Here is a 26,967-nt window from a genome sequence, read left to right on the forward strand (position 1 = left end):
GCTTTGCCTGCTGCATATCACCATGACAACCGGCCTGATGGAGAGGACCGTGTTGGTTGTTATATGTGCGTGTGTGTTTATGAAAGAGAGAGAGATAGAAAGGGGAGATCTAACAAGCTATCTGTACATCCTTCCCGTCTTGAGTGGGCTATTTATACTGATTATGTTAACAGCAGGCTAACTAAGCTACAGTTCTAGGCCTCTATCTGTCTGGATCAGTGTGTCTGTGTCTGAGAGCAGAGTGGATGACTTACAGCCCATATTGACACTGCTCAGCCCTGGAAGGTCCATGTACGCTACAGGGTGTCTTTATGCAGCTCTATGGGAATAAATAAGCTGTAAATGATCTATAACCAATGTATTACCTTTGACCTAATTACATATTTTTTTGTAGTACTGGTAGTTTATTTCATTTGTACATGTAGGCCGTACTTGGCAGCTAAAAGCTGAACTGCAGTACACAGCACATACAAGTAAACAAAAAAATAATAGAACATTGCTTGAAATGTAAAACAAGCAAGCATCAAGTCTCTAGCTTCAGAGGGTGCCTGTGTTTGGTAAAGGCATCTACCGGTATTCTGCTGGCAGCCGGCTTGGATGGCAGCTGAATTGGATGGTAGGGACAGTGTTGGTAATGATGGTGGTGATGGAGTTAGCTCGCTGGAGTTGTTCTCAGACAAGACATTGTTCTCGTCATTCCTCAGCTCTCTCGTAACTACTGGACGACTCCTCCACCATCGATGTGTAGCACCCACTTGGGTGATGCTTCTTCTGCTGCCGATTTGGCCGCTAAAAGTTCACCACACATCAGTCCAACGTAGGGCTGTGTATTATTCAAGGATTCAGAGAAACCCCACAGATGAGAGAGTAGTCAGAGAGCAGAACACACTCCCATTTATATGTTCTGTGGCTCTGCTGACATAGTCATTAAGGACGCAATTTGGAGATCCAAGCTATTCCTTGAGAGAAGTGGAAGTTTTACAGATGGATCCCTAACTCTTTAATTCTCTCTCCCTGTCTTTCTCTCATTCTCTCTCCCTGTCTTTCTCTCGTTCTCTCTCCCTGTCTTTTTCTCATTCTCTCTCCCTGTCTTTCTCTCATTCTCTCCCTGTCTTTCTCTCATTCTCTCTCCCTGTCTTTCTCTCATTCTCTCTCCGTCTTTCTCTCATTCTCTCTCCGTCTTTCTCTCATTCTCTCTCCATGTCTTTCTCTCATTCTCTCTCCCTGTCTTTCTCTCGTTCTCTCTCCCTGTCTTTCTCTCGTTCTCTCTCCCTGTCTTTCTCTCGTTCTCTGTCCCTGTCTTTCTCTCGTTCTCCCGAATAGATGCAGATCTACATGTATAACTCGGATGACTTTGACAGCCTCAGTGCTGCAATACGTCAGAAGAGGATCATTGCAGTGATGTCGGTCTTCTTTCAGGTGAGAACATTTGTCTTGTATTTTTGGCTTCTCACTCATAGGGTTTTGATATGACCCTATAGCAATCTATATGGCCCATGGAACAACACATTGACTCACTCTAAATCAATGCACATATCAGAAGTGAAACACAACATTACTGTTTTACCATCACTGCTGGGGAAGAAACATATTAATAAGCTTGGAAAATAAATGTGTTTCTTGTGTTGTCCCTGAGCACTGTGTTTATCTGTGCAACTGACTTGGCTCTGTATTGTCTTAAGTGGAGATATAAGTGTTGGTTGACCTGAGTGTGTGGGTCTGTTGGGCTAGCAGTGGGCGGGGTCATTGTCAACTCCATCAGTCTGAATTGGCAAGATTAAAAGTTCATTTGATGCCATCGATTGCGTAAGTGGAATTTTACTTGGTCCATTAACTTTCCTTTAATACTCCCTTACACACACCGAGAGACATACACACACCGAGAGACATACACACACCGAGAGACATACACACACCGAGAGACATACACACACCGAGAGACATACACACACCGAGAGACATACACACACCGAGAGACATACACACACCAAGAGACATACACACACCGAGAGACATACACACACCGAGAGACATACACACACCGAGAGACATACACACTCACCAACACATGCACATCAACGCTTGCATAATCCTCCAGTCCTCTTAGGTCCAGATTGGGCATTCTTTACTTGCGTCCACTGAATTACAATGACTGTCTGTCTGCTCTCCCTCTCTCCCTTGCTCTCTCTCTCCATCTCTCTCTCAACCTCTCTCCCCCTGTCTCTCCTACCAAGCACTGCAACACCCCCCCCCCCACACACACACACATTTTCCATGAAGAATCAGATAATGCACATCTCATAATATAATTTTTTCTATCTTTGATCTCCTCAAACTCAAACACTTGCTCCTCTCTCAAACAGTAACCTGCACCTGCGTGGGTGGGCGTGTGTAAACGGTATGTGTTAACATGTGGAATACAGAGCACAGGGAAATGGAAAGCCTTAATGGCACACACACAGCTTCAGAACACTTTCCCTAGACCCCTGAAGATAGCAGTCATAACGTTGTCTTTTATAGAGGAGTGTGTGTACCCCTGAACGAGATCACACAGTAATAAACATGTGCAACCACACACACACACACACACACTCAGTGAACCACCAAACTGATTGTCAGAGAGCCAGTATCTGGCAGGCCTGGAGAGTGGATGTATCCCTCGGGGGTGGTTATCGTGAAGAGGTATCCTGTTAAAACGTGAGGCATTCCTCTATGGTGATAACCGTAAAGCTCCTCTCCTCTGTCTGCCAAGTTACACATCCCCATCAGGCCGCTTAAAAAACAACAACTAGCTAATAGCAACCTCGCCTGATTACAGACAATAAATCAGTTCACAAAACAACTACAGCAATTTACCAATCAAGTGACCCCTTCAAGGAGTGTCATATTCATGTGTGTGTACTGTATATATGATAAGTGTACAAAACATTATGAACTTTCAATGACATAGACTGACCAGGTGAATCCAGGTGAATGTTATGATCCCTAATTGATGTCACTCATTAAATCCACTTCAGGCAGTGTAGATGAAGGGGAGGAGACAGGTTACAGAAGTATTTTTAAGTCTTGAGATAATTGAAACATGGATTGTGTATGTATGTCATACAGAGGGTGAATGGGCAAGACAAAAGATTGAAGTGCCTTTGAACAGAGTTTGGTAGTAGTTGCCAGGTGCACTGGTTAAGAACTGCAAGTCGGCTGGGTTTTTCACGCTCAACAGTTTCCCGTGTGTATCAAGAATGGTTCACCACCCAAAGGACATCCAGCCAACTTGGCACAATTGTGGAATGCTTTGGAGTCAACATGGGCCAACATCCCTGTGGAACGCTTTCGACACCTTGTAAAGTCCATGCCCCGACGAATTGAGGCTGTTCTGAGATTAAAAGGGGATGCAACTCAATATTAGGAAGTGTTCCACTCAGTGTACATCTGTGTGTGTGTGTGTGTCTCAGTCAGTGTGTGTGTGTGTGTCTCAGTCAGAGTGTGTGTGTGTGTCTCAGTCAGCGTGTGTGTGTGTGTGTGTGTGTGTGTGTGTGTGTGTGTGTGTGTGTGTGTGTGTGTGTCTCAGTCAGCGTGTGTGTGTTTTGGTATTTGGTGTTTTATTAGGATCCCCATTAGCTGTTGCAGAAGATCTTCTTCCTGGGGTCCACACAAAACATGAAACAAGTCATAATACAGAACATTAATAGACAAGGACAGCTCATGGACAGAACTACACCAATTTAAAAAAGGCTGACGTAGCCTACACATCAACACATACACACAAACTATCTAGGTCAAATAGGAAGGAGGAGTTGATCCGTGAGGTGTTGTGTGTGTGTGTGTGTGGTGATTAGATTGCTCTCCTCTCACTGTGGCATGTATTAATTTAATGATGTATGTTGCCATACAGGACAAATTGGCCCTATCGGCCCGTGTGAGCTCAGGGCTGCGGCTTCCATTGCTTTTGAGGCCCACTCTCGTGCTGTGCCCAGCCCCCTGATTGAAATAGATTTTAGTAGTAACATCTATCATTACAGTTTTATTGGCTTATTTACAGTCGACATGCTCAGTGATTCACCATACGGTCATTCAGATAAACACACGTGTGAGTAGAGCAGACCAGACCCAGCATCGCTCACAGAGGCTTACTACTCACTGGAGCATGCGTTACTATGGTAACAGGAAGTTTACTTCTGATCAACTCAGCCAAGGTGTACAGTACATTAAGGAGAGGCAGTGTCTTACATGTGATGCAGCCATAGAAATAATGTGTTGATGAAGGAGTTTTTTGTCTTCTATTTAGGTGACTCTCCATTCCTCACTAAATCAATTACCTCCAAATGAAGTTAATTACACTATATGCCAACAGTGCTAAACCCTACAGTGCTGCTTCCAATTCAGCAGAGTACTTGCTACTGGAGGAGAAATTAGTTCCAGCTTTTAACAGAGAAACATAATTAATTCAATGTAATTTGCTGTAGTTGCATTTAGCCATTTCTTAGTTTAAGTGGTAAATTGAGGAGGAGGTGAGGCCTGGTACTGTAGTGTACAGGTAGATTATGCTTTGGCACTCGGGCCAGGGTTGTTGTTGATGAAGCGGGATGGCATAGCCACTTAGTCTCTGCTTCCTCTCTGTGACACCAGTCACCCTAGTTACAGATGGACATTTCTCAGCTTAAAGAATGGATTGCCTCCGACGTCACTGTCCTCAGAAACAAGATGGAGCTCTTTATATTTATATCGGCGCAAATTAAGTTTCTGTTTCTTCATTAGGTGTGACTTCTCCCTCTTAATTGATCATAGGTGCTATTTTTACGTGTATAGATATGATAAAGGTCCAAAAGCAATAAGCACACTTGCGAGAAAGTGACACAGCTATTCTTTAGCTCTCACGTCGTTGGGAAGGCAAACGCAGGTGTTTCAACTGCTCTCTGACACTGCAGAGATATCCTCGTTTGTCGAACAATCCCCTCTCTCCGATTGGCCTGCAATGCAATTAAAGCCTCATGGTGCAATGAGCCAAGAGTCTCTTGAAGGTACAGTAGCTTCATTTACAGTTGCCCTTTATTCTTCACTTCACTGTTTCATGTGACTGTAAGGAGATACAGAGAGATTCAACAGGCCTTTTGGACTGATAATAGTAAAGAGAAGTGTCGTGGAAAATTGCAAGATTATGTTATAATGCTTGTAAGATTGTTATAATGCTTGTATTACATTATAATAGTTGTTACATTCGACAGAATAGAGTATTGTGTGTGTGTTCCACTGTGGATGGGCCTCTATGACATAACACTGACAGAGGAGATTTATGATGTCTTTGGGTAATAAAGCCTAAAGAGCATTCCAGATAACATGAGCTAATGGTTCTGTTCTATGCCGTATCAGGGAGAGACAGTTCCCTTTTGGAGTGAGGGGGCCAGACACTGGTCTTTACAATGAGAGCTGTTGACACAGCAGTAACTATCTGCCATGTTTTATAGATATCTTTCATACAAATCTTAACCTTTGTGAACTGTTCCTAAGATCTGTGGTTCGTCATGTAGGGGGTGTATCTTGGCTATAAAAGATCTTTGTACTTTTCTGTTGGGACTTTTCAATGGTTCATTAGAGATAGCGCATCATTGAAAGTCAAAAAGGGCTATTGCAAAGCTCTTATTAAAAAAGATGTAGTTTAAGTATCTCTGACTGGTGTGTGAAGTTTGTAACTCTCCTCATTTGGTAAAGTCGAAAAATGCCACGACAGAAGTCAGGGAGAAAGAATCAGGGCTGTTGGATGGATGATAAAGAGATGAGATGTCACATGGCATTGGCCTGATCTTTCTGCCGTGTCATTGTAGTGTGGTGTGGTGACTCAGGCTGCCTGTGTGGGGAGAAGAGAGGGACTGTGCTGTGGTACTGACAATGCAGAGACAAACACAGTGTGTGACCCCATGGAGGAGGTTCACATGGGACAGAGCTGTGGGTTTAACAGACAATCATTAATAATGAAACTATAATTCCCTTGGTCACACTCTCCATCGCTCTCTCTCTGCCTCCCTATCTGTTTTTCTCCTATCACCCCTGTCTCTATCTTTGAAGCCATCTCTCTCTTCCTCTCTCAGCCTGTCTTCGCAGAGGGCTATCTTAAGTAGGAAGATTTGGCGCAGGGCTCTGCTTAAATAAAACCCCAGTGCTGCTACAATCATTCAGTACTCTCTGTGGTCTGCCATCCACCAGAAACACGTTTCTTTGATGTGTTTAAAAATAGCGGGACAGTGGGAGAGAACTCGAAGGAGTGTGGTAGATGTGCAATGCCTCACACAGTGACTGGGAACAGAGGAACAGAGGAAGACAGTAGGTGGTGACAGAGGTGGCTGAAGAATAGACCTGGACTCAGGGGGTAACTGAACAACAGAGGAGTGCCATGGGAGGGTTAGGAAGAAAGGAAGGTAACAGTGAAGGTTGCCCCTGAAACTGTGTGGTTACTCTCTAATCCTCTTCACATTGATGTCCTACAGTAGGGGTCTTCCTAGTCTCTCAATGCAGGGAGACAATGAAAGAAAACCATTGATTGAAGTGTATTGAAGCTCAGTGTGGGGCTTTGTCCCAGTTAGGGTTGAAAAGGGAGGGTGTATTACTGGAAACTTTAAAAGTTTACCAGTAAACTACCAGAATTTGTGTATCTTTAAAGGATGTTATGTAATCTATAACAAGACATCTAGTGAGGCTTTTGGGTAATTCCGATTATCACAGGTGTCTGTAATTATCTTTGGCCCTCTGTGTGGTCTTATCACATGTAAAATATGTGAAATAATTAAAAAGGATCCGATCCGGGTTGAGCGAGCAGTGTGTCAAGAAGCAGCGCAATTTGGCAGGGTCGTGTTTCAGAGGACACATTGCTCTCGGCCTTCGCCTCTCCCGAGTCCGTACAGGAGTCACAGCGATGGGACAAGACTGTAACTATCAATTGAATATCACAAAAATTGGAAAGAAAAAGGGGTTTAAAAAATTATAATAATATATAGTGTGTGTGTGTGTGTGTATATATATATATATATATATATATATATATACACAACAGGTCAAAGGTTTGGACACACCTACTCATTCAAGAGTTTTTCTTTATTTTGACTATTTTCTACATTGTAGAATAATAGTGAAGAAATAACGCGTAGGGAATCATATTGCAACCAAAAGGTGTTAAACATATCAAAATATATTTTATATTTGAGATTCTTCAGATAGCCACCCTTTGCCTTGATGACAGCTTTGCACACTCTTGGCATTCTCTCAACCAGCTTCACCTGGAATGCTTTTCCAACAGTCTTGAAGGAGTTCAGCACATATGCTAAGCACTTGTTGGCTGCTTTTCTTTCACTCTGTGGTACAACTCATCCCAAACCATCTCAACTGAGTTGAGGTTGGGTAATTGTGGACGACAGGTCATCTGATGCAGCACTACATCACTCTCCTTCTTGGTCAAATAGTCCTTACAGAGCCTAGAGGTGTGTTGGGTCATTGTCCTGTTGAAAAACAATGATATTCCCACTAATGGTGTATCACTGCAGAATGCTGTGGTAGCAATGTTAGTTAAGTGTGCTTTGAATTCTAAATAAATCACAGACAGTGTCACCAGAAAAGCACCCACACACCATCACACCTCTTCCTCTGTGCATCACTGTGGGAACCACAAATGCAGAGATAATCCATTCACCTACTCTGCGTCTCACATAGAAACAGTGGTTGGAACCAAAAATAAAAAAATTGGGCTCATGAACAAAGGACAGATTTCCACCAGTCTAATGTCCATTGCTCGTGTTTTTAGGCCCAAGCAAGTCTCTTCTTATTATTGGTGTCCTTTAGTAGTGGTTTCTTTGCAGAAATACGACCATGAAGGCCTGATTCACGCAGTCTCCTCTGAACAGTTGATGTTGCGATGTGTCTGTTACTTGAACTCTGTGAAGCATTTATTTGCGCTGCAATTTCTGAAGTTGGTAACTTTAATGAACTTATCCTACGCAGCAGAGGTAACTCTGGGTCTTCCTTTTCTGTGGCGGAGAGCCAGTTTCATCATAGCACTTGATGGTTTTTGCGCCTGCACTTAAAAAATTATTGAAACGTAAAAAATTATTGAAATGTTCTGGATTGACTGACCTTTATGACTTAAAGTAATGTTGTGACTGTCGTTTCTCTTTGCTTATTTGAGGACTTGGTATTTTACCAAATAAGGTTATCTTCTTTTAACAAATAAGGTTATCTTACCAAATAAGGTTAAGAAGGAAAGAAATTCCACAAATGTTCTTTTAAGGCACATCTGTTAATTGAAATGCATTCCAGGTGATTACCTCATGAAGCTGTTTGATTTGTTTAACATTTTTTTGGTTACTACATGATTCCGTATTTGTTATTTCATAGTTTTGATGTCTTCACTATTATTATCCAATTTTGAAAATAGTACAAATAAAGAAAAACCCTGGAATGAGTAGGTGTGTCCAAATTTTTGACCTGTACTGTATATGTACTGTATATATTTTCTACTGCTAGACCTAAAAAATGATTGGTCGACCAACAACCTATCAACAACCTATCAACCAAACAATCGACCAGTCGACTATTTGGAGTTAGCCCTAGTGTGTAGCTGTAGGACCCACTTATGTATAGAGTCTGTTGACGTCCTGTGTATTGCTCCTCCAGCTCAGGTCAAAAAGACCTCTGATTTACTCTGTTTTTCCATCACCAACACTCACTCTCTACAGAAAACGGTCTCTTTCTCTCCCCCCTCTCTGTCTCTCTCTCTCTCTCGCTCTTTTTCTCTCTCTCTGCCCTCTCTTTCTGCAACTACTATTTTCTCTCTTTGAGTGGAAGTATCAGAGTACGTGTTACACAATGTCTTACATGTTTTCCAGACTCTAACATGTATCTCCTGCTCCTCTCTCCTCTCCTGTTCTCAGGTGGGACTGAAGGACAACCCAGCAGTGGACCCCATTATCCATGGCCTGAGGGGCGTGGTTCATCATGGTGAGTGACACATCCATCACCCAATCATTTCAGGAGGGAATTCACCAATCATTGGCCTACAACATTTGTTCATTGAGGTTCACAGCATTATGTTTTCCAAAGTTGCATGTAACTGCAATATCTCAGCCCTTTTTCATTTCTGGTTGTGTCATTTTTTGTGGTTGCAAGTACCTAATTATAGAGAACATACCCCAGGTTGCCCCCATGAGTCTCTACAGACAAAAGGAACTAGGTTGTTTTAAAAAACACTCCCCTAAAGCGGAATTATCTTTTTATCCCTGATGCACCCCTTTCAAACAATAATGAACACAGTCTTTAATAAAAGTTGGCACAACCATAGCATGTAGTTACATGAAGTATTCATGGAATCATCTCAGGCTTATTACACGTTAGCCTAACATCTCAAAACACTCACCACAGGCTTTCTGTTTCAATGTAGAAATCACCTGACAAGTCCAGCTGACAAGACAAGTCCAGCTCAATCAAGTCCAATCTCTGTTAAATTGGACTGGAGAGGTGGGCTCCTAATGTTCTCTGGTTGTTCTTGGTCAGGGATGGGCAACTCCAGTCCTCGAGGGACAGATCTGGCAACAGGATAAAGTGACTAAGGGGGCAACATTTGGGGGGGCAATAACCAGCAATAACCCCAACCAAACATCTGTAGTTGCGATCAGACCTGTACAATGGTCAGGAGGAATTTTGGACCATTCCTCTTTACAAAACTGTTTCAGTTCAGCAATATTCTAGGGTTGTCTGGTGTGAACTGCTAACTTGAGGTCATGCCACAGCATCTCAATCGGGTTGAGGTCAGGAGTCTAACTGGACCACTTCAGAAGGTGTATGTTCTTCCGTTGAAGCCATTCTGTTGTTTATTTACTTCAAATTTAGTGAGTGTTTTTATAGGGCAAGGCAGCTCTAACCAACATCTCCAATCTCATCTCATTAATTGGAGTCATTAGCCTAGGGGTTCACATACTTTTTCCAAACTACACTGTCAATGCTTAAATTATGTATTCAATATAGACAACAAAAATATAATTATTTGAGTGTTATTAGTTTAAGCACACTATGGTTGTCTATTGTTGTGACTTTGATGAAGATCAGATCAAATTTGATGACCAATTTATGCAACTTTATCTTGCAACTGTATCATGCTATATCACAATCAAAATAAAGTTCAAAGGCAGAGACTCTGAGAGGTTGGCGCAAAATCTGTAGCCTATCTCTGCTGCTTTCTAGCAGTCGTAGGGAGGCAGGAGGCAGGCAGGTAGAGGTGCAAATGAGTGTTGGATTTATTTACACAGCATTGGTGTTTCAAAGATGAAAGTGATATTTACAAATATATATACAGTGCCTTGCGAAAGTATTCGGCCCCCTTGAACTTTGCGACCTTTTGCCACATTTCAGGCTTCAAACATAAAGATATAAAACTGTATTTTTTTGTGAAGAATCAACAACAAGTGGGACACAATCATGAAGTGGAATGACATTTATTGGATATTTCAAACTTTTTTAACAAATCAAAAACTGAAAAATTGGGCGTGCAAAATTATTCAGCCCCCTTAAGTTAATACTTTGTAGCGCCACCTTTTGCTGCGATTACAGCTGTAAGTCGCTTGGGGTATGTCTCTATCAGTTTTGCACATCGAGAGACTGAAATTTTTTCCCATTCCTCCTTGCAAAACAGCTCGAGCTCAGTGAGGTTGGATGGAGAGAATTTGTGAACAGCAGTTTTCAGTTCTTTCCACAGATTCTCGATTGGATTCAGGTCTGGACTTTGACTTGGCCATTCTAACACCTGGATATGTTTATTTTTTAACCATTCCATTGTAGATTTTGCTTTATGTTTTGGATCATTGTCTTGTTGGAAGACAAATCTCCGTCCCAGTCTCAGGTCTTTTGCAGACTCCATCAGGTTTTCTTCCAGAATGGTCCTGTATTTGGCTCCATCCATCTTCCCATCAATTTTAACCATCTTCCCTGTCCCTGCTGAAGAAAAGCAGGCCCAAACCATGATGCTGCCACCACCATGTTTGACAGTGGGGATGGTGTGTTCAGGGTGATGAGCTGTGTTGCTTTTACGCCAAACATAACGTTTTGCATTGTTGCCAAAAAGTTAAATTTTGGTTTCATCTGACCAGAGCACCTTCTTCCACATGTTTGGTGTGTCTCCCAGGTGGCTTGTGGCAAACTTTAAACAACACGTTTTATGGATATCTTTAAGAAATGGCTTTCTTCTTGCCACTCTTCCATAAAGGCCAGATTTGTGCAATATACGACTGATTGTTGTCCTATGGACAGAGTCTCCCACCTCAGCTGTAGATCTCTGCAGTTCATCCAGAGTGATCATGGGCCTCTTGGCTGCATCTCTGATCAGTCTTCTCCTTGTATGAGCTGAAAGTTTAGAGGGACGGCCAGGTCTTGGTAGATTTGCAGTGGTCTGATACTCCTTCCATTTCAATATTATCGCTTTGCACAGTGCTCCTTGGGATGTTTAAAGCTTGGGAAATAGTTTTGTATCCAAATCCGGCTTTAAACTTCTTCACAACAGTATCTCGGACCTGCCTGGTGTGTTCCTTGTTCTTCATGATGCTCTCTGCGCTTTTAACGGACCTCTGAGACTATCACAGTGCAGGTGCATTTATACGGAGACTTGATTACACACAGGTGGATTGTATTTATCATCATTAGTCATTTAGGTCAACATTGGATCATTCAGAGATCCTCACTGAACTTCTGGAGAGAGTTTGCTGCACTGAAAGTAAAGGGGCTGAATAATTTTGCACACCCAATTTTTCAGTTTTTGATTTGTTAAAAAGGTTTGAAATATCCAATAAATGTCGTTCCACTTCATGATTGTGTCCCACTTGTTGTTGATTCTTCACAAAAAAATACAGTTTTATATCTTTATGTTTGAAGCCTGAAATGTGGCAAAAGGTCGCAAAGTTCAAGGGGGCCGAATACTTTCGCAAGGCACTGTATATATACAATGAGTAACTAGGTGTGTCCAAACTTTAGACTGGCACTGTGTATATATATATATATATATATATATATATATATATATATATATATATATATATATATATATACACTGTGGCACTCACAGTGCCAGTCAAAAGTGAACCAAATAAGTGTTAAACAAATCAAAATATATTTTATATTTGAGATCCTTCAAAGTTGCCACCCTTTGCCTTGATGACAGCGTTGCACACTCTTGGCATTCTCTCAACCAGCTTCATGAGGTAGTCACCTTGAATGCATTTCAATTAACTGGTGTGCTTTGTTAAAAGTTAATTTGTGGAATATCTTTCCTTCTTAATGCATTTGAGCCAATCCGTTGTGTTGTGACAAGGTATAGGCGTGGTATACAGAAGATATTTAGTAAAAGACCAAGTCCATATTATGGCAAGAACAGCTCAAATAAGCAAAGAGAAACAACAGTCCATCATTACTTTTAGACATGAAGGTCAGTCAATCCGGACCATTTCAATAACTTTTAAAGTTTCTCCAAGTGCAGGCGCAAAAGCCATCAAGTGCTATGATGAAACTAGCTCTCATGTGGGATCGCCACAGGAAAGGAAGACCCAGAGTTACCTCTGCTGCAGTTCATTAGAGTTACCAGCCTCAGAAATTGCAGCGCAAATAAATGCTTCACAGAGTTCAAGTAACAGACACATTTCAACATTAACTGTTCAGAGGAGACTGCGTGAATCAGGCCTCCATGGTCGCATTGCTGCAAAGAAACCACAACTGAAGGACACCAATAATAAGAAGAGACTTGCTTTGGCCAAGAAACACGGTTAATGAACTTTCGATCAGTGGAAATCTGGCCTTTGGTCTGATGAGTCCAAATTTGAGATTTTTGGTTCCAACCGCCATGTTTTTGTGAGAAGCCGAGTAGGTGAACGGATGATCTCCGCATGTGTGGTTTCCACAGTGAAGCATGGAGGAGGAGGTGTGATGGTGTGGGGGGTGCTTTGTTAGTGACACTCAGTGATTTATTTAGAATTGAAGGCACACTTAACCAACATTGCTACCACAGCATTCTTCAGCGATATGCCATCTCATCTGGTTTGCGCTTAGTAAGACATTCAACAGGAAAATGACCCAACACAGCTCCAGGCTGTGAAAATAGTAAAAATAAAGAAAAACCCTTGAATGAGGTGTGTCCAATCTTCTGATCGGTACTGTATGTATATATACACTACAGTTCAAAAGTTTGGGGTCACTAAGAAATTGTAATGAACACGATGGGAGACAGAGAGCTGGTTTCAAGTGCAGGGCGCAACAGGTGTTTATTGTAAAGGACCACAGGAGGAGGCAAGTAGCTGGGTCCAGGGGCAGGCAGAAAGTCATACACAGGGGTCCAAAAGGCAACAGTACAGGCAGGCAAAAGGCTAGTAACGTTGTCCGGGAGATCAGGCAATAGGTTGATAACAGGAAATCCTATAGGCTAAAGAACAGGCAGGGAATAGGCAAAAGGTGTCGTTAGTGAGACAGGCAACAACTATCATACATGGGAGGAGTAAAGTATGGGAAAAACAGACCTCCAAATAGAAGTGTGTCACAAAACAAACAATACATCACAATGATGGGGTGCAAAGAACAGAACTAGTGTGTGATAATGACATACAGGTGTGTGAACAGGTGATCAGAATTCACGTGATGGGGATCTGGAGAGTGAAAAGCTACATTTTTGTCCATTTAAAAAAACGTAAAATTGATCAGAAATACAGACATTGTTAGTGTTGTAAATTACTATTTTAGCTGGAAACAACAGAGTTTTTATGGAATATCTACATATGTGTACAGAGGCCAATTATCAGCTACCATCACTCCTGTGTTCCGATGGCACGTTGTGTTAGCTAATCCAAGTTTATTATTTTAAAAGGCTAATTGATCATTAGGAAACCCTTTTGCAATTATGTTAGCACAGCTGAAAACTGTTGTTCTAATTAAAGCAATAAAACTTGCCTTCTTTAGACTAGTTGGGTATCTGGAGCATCAGCATTTGTGGGTTCGATTACAGGCTCAAAATGTTCAGAAACAAATAACTTTCTTCTGAAACTCGTCAGTCTATTCTTGTTCTGAGAAATAATGGCTATTCCATGCAAGAAATTGCCAAGAAACTGAAGATCTTATACCAGAATAGAAAGAGGAGGGGGAGGCCCCGGTGCACAACTGAGCAAGAGGACAAGTCCATTAGAGTGTCTAGTTTGAGAAACAGACGGCTCACAGGTCCTTAACTGGCAGCTTCATCAAATAGTACCCGCAAACACCAGTCTCAACGTCAACAGTGAAGAGGCCGACTTCGGGATGCTGGCCTTCTAGGCAGAGTAGCAAATAAAAATAAAAGGTTAAGATGGGCAAAAGAGCACAGACCCTGGACAGGGGAACTCTGCCTAGATGGCCAGCATCCCGGAGTAGCCTCTTCACTGTTGACATTGAGACTGGTGTTTTAATTTGATGTTATTTTAATGGACAAAAAATGTGCAAGGACATTTCTAAGTGACCCCTTTTGAACGGTAGTGTATGTATATTTGTAAATATCATCGTCATCTTTGAAACACCAACTCTGTGTAAATAAATCCAACACTCATTTGCACCTCTACCTGCCTGCCTCCTGCCTCCCTACGACTGCTAGAAAGCCCCTATTTCACAGCAGATATATGCTACGTATTTCGCACCAACCTGTCACTTCAAAAGCAATCAGTGATCTCAGAGTTTCTGCATTTTAACTTTATGTTTATTGTGGTATAGCGTGATATAAGTAAGACATAAAACTAAAACTGAGGGGACAGAAGTTTCAACTGAGGGGTCTAAGCCCCCTTTAGCCCCCTCATGGAACCGGGTACGTCGGGGGCCTGATTGGTGTCACACTTTCCCTAGCCCCAGCTAACACACCTGACTCCAATAATCTACTAATCATGATCGTCCATCTAAAATGCAATTAGCTTAATCAGCTGTGTTTGCTTGGGATGGGGAAAAAGTGGACCGTTACTAGTTACAAGAGGCAAAGTCATAAACTCTGCCTGTTTCAAAAATGTATCTTCTTAAAATTTGATTTTAAACCTAACCTTAACCCTAACCTTAATCACACTGTTAGCCTTATGCCTAACCTTAAATTACATTTTTGTTTTCATACATTTTTATGATATTGACCATTTTGACTTTGTGGGAGTGTTAGTGGAAACCGAAACAGTGACACCATTCTGTCTCCTGAGGACTGGAGTTGCCATTCAGTGTTCTAGGAACTTGAAAGAGAGAGAGCTGGTTAAATTTCCACTCATCTAGCTGGGTCTGGTCTTGTCTGGCGGACACGCACCACCACACTGGCTGGCGGTCTTTGTAGTTCACGGCTTGTTGCATTTTACATGAAACCTTTGTTTAACACAGGCCTGGGCAATTCCAGTCCTTGGGGACTGGGGAAAAAGTGTGACACCAATCAGGCCCCTGAGGACAAGAGCTGCCCAGGCCTAGTCTTAACAAATGCCCTCAAACAAGCATAGCAAGCTGCTGGGCTCTCATGAGAAATCACCCTGTAGAGCACACGTGTCAAACTCATTCCATAGAGGTCTGAGTGCCTGCTGGTTTTCGCCCCTCCCTTGCACTTGATTGAGGAATGAAGGTCACTGTTTAGTAAAGAACTCCCCTCACATAGTTGTGTAGGTATTAATTGGAAGGATTAACCAAAAACCAGCAGACACTTGGCCCTCCATGGAATAAGCTTGACACCCTGCTGTAGAGTTAATTCTTCTATACATGCTGACTTCTTGAGTGGGTTATTGTGTTGTACCTTGGTTACCGTGTTTCTGGTTGACCTTTGCTTCATCAATGCCATTTTTTCCAATAGAATTGCCAAATAGTTATGCCAATATTAACTTTAAAATACCAAATTAGGAATATTAACCTTGGTTCTGACTACACTTTTTTGGCAGATCTGCAAGAGACAATTAAAGCCTTGTCTATATGAGTCCAGAGGGATATGGGTGTGTCCCTGGTGTAGTGATTATAGTTGGGTGAATGTTTGATGTCAGATAAAGCTGCTAAATCTGACAGGACTAAGATTGTTATTAGGGTGAAGGCTTAAGGCACTCGACAAGCTAAGATAAAGACTGCTCTAGCCTTTGATTCACTGAGCTCTCACTGATGTAGAAGGGCTGGGTAACTTTGACATACTGATACATTAACAGCTGTAGCTTACAGACAGAACTATATTGCATGATGATTATGATGATACAATCCTCATCATCACGTTACTTTTAGGGTAATCAAGTGTAGTTACTGAGGGCAGTGGAGGAAGAAGGAATGTGGGAGAGGAAAGGAGGCAGTTTAGGAGAGGAGTGAGGGAGAATTACTGGAGATTAGGGGAAAGGAGGGAGTGTGTTGGGAGAGGAAAGGAGGAGGGAGGGAATGTGACTGGAGAGGAGAGGGAGGGAGTGAAGAGGCAGGGAGGGTGAGGCAGGCTGTGGCTTGCCCAGGGCCAGGCAGCGTTATGGGGGGTCTTTATCAGAGACAGATATGACCGTGGGGTCCCCGCCTCCCCAGTCTCCTCCTTCCCTCCCCCGCTGACGGGCCTGTCTCCTGCTGTTGTGAATTGCAGAGATGTATTTTCAGCTCTGTTGCCTCCACACGAGGAGGGGACAGGGAGGGAAGGAGGGAGATGGAGGGAAGAGGATCTCAAGATGTATGGATTTGAATGAAGCATTATCATACACACATGCATACTAATAAACTCACACACAAACTTCCAGCACACAAATAGCAACACATGCTACGTTCTAAACAATTAGACAATAGTTTGAAGAAAATAAATGTCAGAGGAGTATTTGCTGTGAGATCCTTGTGAAGCAATCCTATGTTTACAATGGCTCTGTGTGTTCCCTGTGGCTCAAAGGAAGGCATTTTAATTGCAACATTAGCATCGCTGCGACAGAGTTCATTCTGCTGGTATTTTAAGCACACAGGCCTGTGCGACAGGAAATCTGTCTGCTCAAGTAATCATCCATTAGGTTCCTATGTTACTTAGTCTTAATATTTAATTATACAGCAAGGGCAGGGACACAATCTAAGCGCAAAGAGACAAATCGGGACACATATAAGGAGATGCCAAGTGCTGAGAGCCACAGTTCTGAGTATCGGTGCATGCGTGTGTATATGTGCATGTGCGTGTGTGTGCATGTTTGCGTGTGTCTGTGCGTGTGTGTGTGTGTGTGTGTGTGTGTGTGTGTGTGTGTGTGTGTGTGTGTGTGTGTGTGTGTGTGTGTGTGTGTGTGTGTGTGTGTGTGTGTGTGTGTGTGTGTGTGTGTGCGCGTGCGTGTGTGTGTGTGTGTGTGTGTGTGTGTGTGTGTGTAGCTCTCTTGTGCAAGAGGCAGATGTTGCGAGTGGATTTAAGCTGGGGTCAGTCAACACATATATGTAGTTGAAATGACCCCAGTCGTCTGGCTTTAATCTTTAATAGAACCAGGAAAATCCTTTGTTCCTTCATTTCCTATTTGAAAAGCACTAGATGAGTGCAGGAGACTGTGTAAGGTACATTCAGTACAGTGGTTGCCCATTTACACATGCAAAGGCTACATTGTAAAAATGCAGTGAGCCACAGTCTTTTTTCTGTCTAAAGACATGGTGATTTGAACTGTGAAAGGGTACTGGGGCATAATATAAAGAGTGCAAGTGTATCTACTCATTTATACGACCTAGCTGTATGATACAGCAGTGTCTCAAGGCTGGATACAGCATAAGAAGGAGGTATAGAGAGGGTGCTGATTGGGTGACATACTGTACTGCCCTAACCCTGTACATGTACAGTGCCTTGCGAAAGTATTCGGCCCCCTTGAACTTTGCGACCTTTTGCCACATTTCAGGCTTCAAACATAAAGATATAAAACTGTATTTTTTTGTGAAGAATCAACAACAAGTGGGACACAATCATGAAGTGGAACGGCATTTATTGGATATTTCAAACTTTTTTAACAAATCAAAAACTGAAAAATTGGGCGTGCAAAATTATTCAGCCCCTTTACTTTCAGTGCAGCAAACTCTCTCCAGAAGTTCAGTGAGGATCTCTGAATGATCCAGTGTTGACCTAAATGACTAATGATGATAAATACAATCCACCTGTGTGTAATCAAGTCTCTGTATAAATGCACCTGCACTGTGATAGTCTCAGAGGTCCGTTAAAAGCGCAGAGAGCATCATGAAGAACAAGGAACACACCAGGCAGGTCCGAGATACTATTGTGAAGAAGTTTAAAGCCGGATTTGGATACAAAAATATTTCCCAAGCTTTAAACATCCCAAGGAGCACTGTGCAAGCGATAATATTGAAATGGAAGGAGTATCAGACCACTGCAAATCTACCAAGACCTGGCCGTCCCTCTAAACTTTCAGCTCATACAAGGAGAAGACTGATCAGAGATGCAGCCAAGAGGCCCATGATCACTCTGGATGAACTGCAGAGATCTACAGCTGAGGTGGGAGACTCTGTCCATAGGACAACAATCAGTCGTATATTGCACAAATCTGGCCTTTATGGAAGAGTGGCAAGAAGAAAGCCATTTCTTAAAGATGTCCATAAAAAGTGTCGTTTAAAGTTTGCCACAAGCCACCTGGGAGACACACCAAACATGTGGAAGAAGGTGCTCTGGTCAGATGAAACCAAAATTTAACTTTTTGGCAACAATGCAAAACGTTATGTTTGGCGTAAAAGCAACACAGCTCATCACCCTGAACACACCATCCCCACTGTCAAATATGGTGGTGGCAGCATCATGGTTTGGGCCTGCTTTTCTTCAGCAGGGACAGGGAAGATGGTTAAAATTGATGGGAAGATGGATGGAGCCAAATACAGGACCATTCTGGAAGAAAACCTGATGGAGTCTGCAAAAGACCTGAGACTGGGACTGAGATTTGTCTTCCAACAAGACAATGATCCAAAACATAAAGCAAAATCTACAATGGAATGGTTAAAAAATAAACATATCCAGGTGTTAGAATGGCCAAGTCAAAGTCCAGACCTGAATCCAATCGAGAATCTGTGGAAAGAACTGAAAACTGCTGTTCACAAATTCTCTCCATCCAACCTCACTGAGCTCGAGCTGTTTTGCAAGGAGGAATGGGAAAAAATGTCAGTCTCTCGATGTGCAAAACTGATAGAGACATACCCCAAGCGACTTACAGCTGTAATCGCAGCAAAAGGTGGCGCTACAAAGTATTAACTTAAGGGGGCTGAATAATTTTGCACGCCCAATTTTTCAGTATTTGATTTGTTAAAAAAGTTTGAAATATCCAATAAATGTCGTTCCACTTCATGATTGTGTCCCAATTGTTGTTGATTCTTCACAAAAAATACAGTTTTATATCTTTATGTTTGAAGCCTGAAATGTGGCAAAAGGTCGCAAAGTTCAAGGGGGCCGAATACTTTCGCAAGGCACTGTATGTCATTGTATTCTCTTGCATGCAATGCATATATATGTACATGGCCCAGTGTCAGCATCATTGTTTATAGCTGACAAGGTACAAATCTGTCGTTCTGCCCCTGAACAGGCAGTTAACCCACTGTTCCTAGGCCGTCATTGAAAATAAGAATTGGTTCTTAACTGACTTGCCTAGTTAAATAAAGGTAAAATAAAAATAAAATAAATAAAATCATTGTTTACCCAGTGAACCGTTCCCTCTCAGTGGTCTCCTGTGACAGTACTGAAATGAACTCTCCGCTCCTCAATGGCACAAATTACAAGTCCATTAATTCAGCGTCTTACAGTGGCTTTGAAGTCTCCACTGACTCAGCACTCTCCAACCCTGATTGGCAATTAATTTATAAAGGCTGAAATAGCTTAAAGTACAGTAGACTACAGTACTGTATGTGAGCCTAGCTAGTGGTACAGCTGTGGTGGTAACAGTAGAGCCTCTTCCCTGCCACTGTGCCTGCCTCTGTCCTCTATTCTGCAGCATTGGCTTTAATCCCCCAGCTCTCCCATTCACTTCCAATCTGATGCGGCTCCACGACGCATTGCTAGCACGCTAAGCCTCTTTTTCATCCCTGCTCAATAGGATTCCAAGTTTAGTTATGTATTAAAAATGTGGGGCAGGAGGATTCATATAGCCATTCTGTTTTGTTTCTTCGCCCCATCTTTTAGGTTATTTATACTGTTATCTCTATTTGGGAGGGAACGCCTCATTCTTATGGCACAAGAGGTTTGCCCCAGCTACATTTATCTTTACCCTGGGTGTGTGTTGGGCTGCCATTGTTGTCTTTGACTGATAAGCGTTGCCATCACAACAGGATTTTGGAGGGAATTGGGTTGGTTTTACCATCCGTTGGATTCACCAGATATTTGTGTAAAGCTTGAGTGGTCCATTCCAAAATATACTTTGGGTTCTGATGGAGCCTGGGACACTGGGGACAGATCCAGTGGTTACACACGTGAGCTCTGACTCAGGGCTGGTTGAATAATTCTTAGAGGAGATCAATGGTATTGATTAGTTGCCAAAATGGTTGACTACTTGCATCAGCACTAGAGGGCCATACTATACTCAATGATTCAGTGACAAAGGGAACACATCTTCCCCCTTGACACTGTTTACATCAATAAATACATTTTCTCATTCTCCAGCATTGCAGTATGGACATTCAGTATGCTACATGTGTAGAGTGTATGTGGCTGTGACTGAATGGTTGATACTGATTCCTTGTGTCCCTGTGCTTGTTCTCCCCCAGAGAAAGAAACCTTCCTGGAGCCCTTTGTTCTGAGAGATCTGTTGCCGTCATCATTGGGGGGTTACTATCGCTACACAGGCTCTCTCACCACCCCACCCTGCAGCAAGGTGGTAGAGTGGATCGTCTTCAACAGACCTGTGTTCCTCTCCTACAAACAGGTGAGTCACTGTCTCTCTCAAATGCGCCACACACACACACACACACACACACACACACACACACACACACACACACACACACACACACACACACACACACACACACACACACACACACACACACACACACACACACACACACACACACACACACACACACAAACACTGATGTCTTTCTTGACTAATGGTCTCCTCCTTCCAGGAGCTGTAATTTGCTCACATACCTCATGTGTGATGTCTGTATTTGTGATTGGGTTGGTACAGACATTGTCAGTAATGTGATGGTGCAGTGTCTGTCCTCACATGACCCTTCTCTCCACTCCTCTCCCCATCTCTCCTCCCCAACAGTCCAGGGAACATTTGGCAGACTTACATACTAATGAGGCCAAATGAGTTTGCTTAAGAGTGTGACTGGAGGACGCCAAATGTGGAAGAAGTATTGGCTTTATATAAGGGGACAGATAGGGAGAAGGAGAGGTAGAGAGGGAGAGGTGGAGAGGGAGAGAGGGAGAGGGAGAGGGAGAGAGAGATAGAGCTGTGGTGTTGAGGGGTGGCCGAGCGTTGCCCCCTGTCACCATGCTCTGTGGGTCTGCATTAAACATGTTTATCTGCCAGAGCTTAGTCAAGGCCCAGACAGCTCTGGAGCTGTGGAAGAGAGGAGCTGCCTGGCTCTGGGCCCACAGAAAGATAGGTCACTCCTAGATACAGCTTTATACCACTTGAATACCACTAGCTTACCGTTAGCCTGCTTCATATTCCCCTTACATACTGTCTGGCTAGATAACATACTGACTGCTACATAGAGCTCAGCTGAAGATTAACCACCCATAGGCAAGAGCATAGTCCTAGTGCTGAATGCAAAATGGCACACTGGTACATAGGTCTTTGTACCCCCAAATGCTAGCAGAAAGGTGGGCAGTCATAGCAGCTGCATGCACAGTACAACTAGCAATAAGACTATCACATAGACATACAACTCTAAAAGGCCATCTGCAGTTGAAACAATAACAAACTGTCATCCCCACCACTGTTTTGGTAAAAAGTTGAGGGATGGAGCTAGAGAAATCTAACCACTCTCAAATTCATGGACAGAGCTTTGGATACCATACATGATATGAAACATTATAGTTCTAACAATGTTTTGAGGCTATAGAGTTTACATTTATGTTGTTTACTGACATTGGAGTAAAACAAGCTTTATATTTTGGGTTCTGATGGGGTACGACAGTTGAACTAAGCTCATGAGGCATTTCTAAGTTATATTCTTCAATAATCAATGGGTACATATCATTAATTAATGTCCAAAAATAGGTGGCCAACTGCAGATTGCCCCTTTACAATAGGGTGTTTATGGGAGCTCACGGTGAATGTTGCTTCCTCAGAAGACAGCAGGTGTCCCATAGCAGGGTAATAGATGGGATTTGTCTGTTGTCATCCTCTGAATTATAAGAGAGCGGAGAGGCAGAGTAGAGAAGATGAAAAGCAGCATGGAGGAACTCTGAGCCTGACCTTTTGGATGATTTGATTTGGCCTGAGATCCAGTCAACAGTGAATAATACTCTGGGATGTATTTGGAATATACAATGGTGTTATTTCACTGCGACTCTACAGACCTTCCTGGTATAAGAAGTATTGTTTGGACTTTCCTGAGAGGCAGGGAGCTAGCTAGCTACCCTGTGCCCAAGAAAGGAAAGGTAACCTGTCTAAATGATTACTGTCCCGTAGCACTCACATCTGTAGCCATGAAGTGCTTTGAAAGGCTGGTCATGGCTCACATCAACACCATCATCCCAGAAACCCTAGACCCACTCTAATTCGCATACCACCCCAACAGATCCACAGATGACGCAATCTCAATCGTACTCCACACTACCCATTCCCACCTGGACAAAAGGAACACCTATGCGATAATGCTGTTCATTGACTACAGCTCAGCGTTCAACACCATAGTGCCCCCAAAGCTCATCACTAAGCTAAGGACCCTGGGACTAAACACCTCCCTCTGCAACTGGATCCTGGACTTCCTGACGGGCTGCCCCCAGCTGGTAAGGGTAGGCAACAACACATCTGCCACGCTGATCCTCAACACTGGGGCCCCTCAGGGGTGCGTGTTTAGTCCCCTCCTATACTCCCTGTTCACCCACGATTGTGTGGCCAGGCACGACTCCAAAACCATCATTAAGTTTGCTGACAACAGACAACCATGAGACAGCCTATAGGGAGGAGGTCAGAGACCTGGCAGTGTGTTGCCAGGACAACAACCTCTCCCTCATTGTGAGCTAGACAAAGGAGCTGATTGTGGACTATAGGAAAAGGAGGGCCGAACAGGCCCCCATTAACATCGATGTGGCTGAAATGGAGCAGGTCGAGAGTTTCAAGTTCCTTGGTGTCTACATTACCAACAACCTATCATGGTCCAAGCACACCAAGACAGTTGTGAAGAGGGCACGACAACACCTGAAAAGATTTGGCATGGGTCCTCAGATCCTCAAAAATGTCTACAGCTGCACCATCGAGAGCATCCTGACCGGTTGCAATCACCACCTGGTATGGCAACTGCTCGCTATCTGACCGTGCAACAGTGGGTAGTGCTTACGGTCCAGTACATCACTGGGGCCAAGCTTCCTGACATCCAGGACTTATTTACTAGGTGGTAGGCCCCAAAAATTGTCAAAGACTCCAGTCACACAAGTCATGTTCTCTCTGCTACGACACGGCAAGTGGTACCGGAGCGCCAAGTCTAGGACCAAAACGCTCGTTAACAGCTTCTAACCCCAAGCCATAAGACTGCTGAACAATTAATCATGTGGCCACCCGGACTATTTACATTGACACCCCCCCCACCCCCTTTGTTTCTACACTACTGCTACTCACTATCTATTATCTATGCATAGTGTTAGGTTCTAACTAAACAGAGTAAAAGAGTCACAGATGCTTAGTAAAGCTTAAACCAAGTTTATTCACCCACTGGGTCATACAGCTGCATAAGACAAAAAACATATTCACACAAACGCTAGTATTTAACCCTTTCTCATAATCTGAGCCCCTCCTTACACATCTGAACAGCAAATACACCCCTGTTTGCTATCCAGAAGATTAGTGATGTATGTTCTTCCGCACTTAATCTAACATGACCTCTGCCCAAAATCCTCACTCCTCCCCAACTCACGGCTGTCCTGTTGACTTGTACCAGACTGTGTCTCTTCTCCTCCCATAGGATCCCTGATGGCTAACAATAACATATCCTGACAGAATGTAAATGTTATCTATTCCCCTCTCTCCCTCAGTGACATGGATAAGAATATTTAATATTTTCCCCTTCATAAGTCAGAACCCATCAATAGTCACTTTACAAATTGCCTCGACTGACCTGTACCCCCGCACATTGACTCGGTACTGGTACCCCCTGTATATAACCTCGTTATTGTAATGTCCATTTCTTGTGTTACTTTTAGATTTTATTTTATTTTTTACTTTAGTTTCTTTTGTAATATTTTCTTAACTCTATTTATTGAACTGCATTTTTGGTTAAGGGCTTGTTAGTAAGGATTTTACGCTAAGGTCTACTATACCTGTTGTATTCGGCGCATGTGACAAATACATTTTTATTTGATTGATTTTATTTCATCGACACAAAACCTGGGGGATGTTTGAGTCATGCAATGACCAGGACGGGGACTTAAAGGGGAAGTGACTTCAGCAGATGCTCTATCCATCCAGGCAGCACATCCTTCATTCCCTTCAGTGGGATCCCTTAACCTTATTGTTCCTATCTTCTATCCTCCGGATGTTTACCCCTGACCATTTAGTCAGTCTTTTTTAACATTTTTAACGCGGCTTTGATGTCTATACCACTTTTTCTGTCCTGTGGTTTAAAAAAAAAAAACTTAATTGGCCAAGATGAAAGAACGTGGAAAGAAGAAACAGTGTACTCCCTCTCCCCTGTCTGTCTATGTCTTTATCTCTCTCTCTCTCTCTCTCTCTCTCTCTCTCTCCCTACCTCCCTCTCTCGATCCCTCCTTCAGTCTTTGTCTTTTGTTCTTGATCAGTGGTGGAAGTAGGTCATTGGGAGCGACATACGTAGCTTAGGGGTGGCTTTTACAGCGGATCGATGGTCAGCTATTCCACAGCGACAGCGCCGCCTAATATGCTTCCATTTGTAGCATCTGGATCTTGTGTGTGTGTGTGTGTGTGTGTGTGTGTGTGTGTGTGTGTGTGTGTGTGTGTGTGTGTGTGTGTGTGTGTGTGTGTGTGTGTGTGTGTGTGTGTGTGTGTGTGTGTGTGTGTGTGTGTGTGTGTGTGTGTGTGTGTGTGTGTGTGTGTGGACATCCCACACCAGGCTGTAACGGCTGTTACCATGCCAGGCCACTTAACCCCTACTCTCCCCATCACAGAGGCCTTTCTCACCCCTCACAGAAGTGTGTGTGCACGTGTGTGATGGTGTTCTTGCGTGAGTGTGTGCGATGTCACTCCTGGAAGGATTAGTCTTCAATCGCGCTGTGCTTTCCACACAAAGAAATCCTTTGGCAGACCTGGAAGTGATTCAAATCCCAATAACCTGTTTTTTAAGGGGGTGTTGCCATATTAGGGATTTGCAGATTGTAGTCTGATTAAGAGATTTGGTGGAGAGCAGCGTATTGCTTTGACACGACCTGGCGTGGGCTTTTCTGTGCCAGGGCTGGAGGCTACCATATTTAACAGATCAGCCATTATGGCTAATGCAGCCTGTAGATTAAAGGACATGGCCGACTTTAGATTACAGGTGTCCTGCCAAAGAATAGAAGGTACAATATGTTCCATTCTGATGGAACACACCATTTCTATAGTGTCAGAGGAAAGAGATTTGTGGTGCGCGCACACACACACACACACACACACACACACACACACACACACACACACACACACAGACTCTTACCCTCCACAGCCAATGTGAGGGGCAGTCATTGAACTGAGTATTCCCCAGGCCTCCAGTCTCAGTCTGCTTAGTAAACAGACAGAGAGCTGAGCAGACAGGGAAGTGTTCCAACCATAGAGTTAGGAATAAAAATTATTTAATTGATAGGATCTCTATGATTCCAACCCTCACTCTGTAACCAAACCGACCACTTGTTTATCCCACAACCTCTCACACACTAAGGAAATGAGACCCTTCCTCCATACATCTAGCCATCTATCTATATATCTTTCTTCTTTCTCTCTTTCTCCACCCATTTTCACTCTAAATCGACTGTTTTTTTTACATGTGCAGTCTCAGCTCACATTGTTTCTTTAGCCGTTAGCATGCCATCATGATATTGAAGGACAGATACTCCCAGACATTACTTTCATCATCTGAAACGGCAGCTATTAAACCGTTCGACAGATTATTATGATTATTCCCTGGGTTCTAGCACCTGGTCAGAAAGCGTGGTTATTCTGGGTTGAAGAGAGGAGGGGGACAGCTGGTCATGTTTTTATGTTAGCCTCAAGAACACTATTCCTACTGATTAGACTGGGCTAGCTTGGCCCTGCATGCCTCTCAGCCCCACAGCCCCACAGCCCCACAGCCTTACAGCTAGGAACAAGATCACATCATTATACTGTACATGTATGGACAAAGGATAAAAGGAGCTGCTAGAAAGATGCCATGAACAAATTAACAGTTCAAATGATGTCAGAGGTTTTAATATCCTCAAAATGTAGTAATTTCTCTCCTCCCTAATGCGTGTTTTCCTTCGTCCTCCCTCTCACTCTCTCTTTCTCTAACTCTCTCTCTCCCTCTCACTCTCTCTTTCTCTAACTCTCTCTCTCACTCTCTCTTTCTCTAACTCTCTCTCTCCCTCTCACTCTCTCTTTCTCTACCTCTCTCTCTCTCTCACTCACTCTTTCTCTAACTCTCTCTCTCTCTCTCACTCTCTCTTTCTCTAACTCTCTCTCTCCCTCTCACTCTCTCTTTCTCTAACTCTCTCTCTCCCTCTCACTCTTTCTTTCTCTAACTCTCTCTCCCTCTCTCTCTCTCTTTCTCTAACTCTCTCTCACTCTCTTTCTCTAACTCTCTCTCTCCCTCTCACTCTCTCTTTCTCTAACTCTCTCTCTCCCTCTCACTCTCTATTTCTCTAACTCTCTA

General features: G+C 43.1%; 1 protein-coding gene across 2 annotated transcripts in view; it reads left to right on the forward strand.

Moving 5' to 3' along the window:
* Window positions 1–26,967, forward strand: part of LOC139371202 (receptor-type tyrosine-protein phosphatase gamma-like) — a 301,567-nt gene that overhangs the window by 225,776 nt on the left and 48,824 nt on the right. The window contains exons 5-7 of one of the 2 annotated variants that reach the window (XM_071111387.1): window positions 1,324–1,419; window positions 8,913–8,979; window positions 20,701–20,858. In XM_071111387.1, coding sequence (XP_070967488.1) covers window positions 1,324–1,419; window positions 8,913–8,979; window positions 20,701–20,858 — 321 coding nt within the window. The remainder of the gene's footprint in view (window positions 1–1,323; window positions 1,420–8,912; window positions 8,980–20,700; window positions 20,859–26,967) is intronic. The other variant, XM_071111388.1, reaches the window with a different exon arrangement.

The sequence above is a fragment of the Oncorhynchus clarkii genome, chromosome 17 (assembly GCF_045791955.1).
Source record: "Oncorhynchus clarkii lewisi isolate Uvic-CL-2024 chromosome 17, UVic_Ocla_1.0, whole genome shotgun sequence".
Lineage (NCBI taxonomy): Eukaryota > Metazoa > Chordata > Actinopteri > Salmoniformes > Salmonidae > Oncorhynchus > Oncorhynchus clarkii.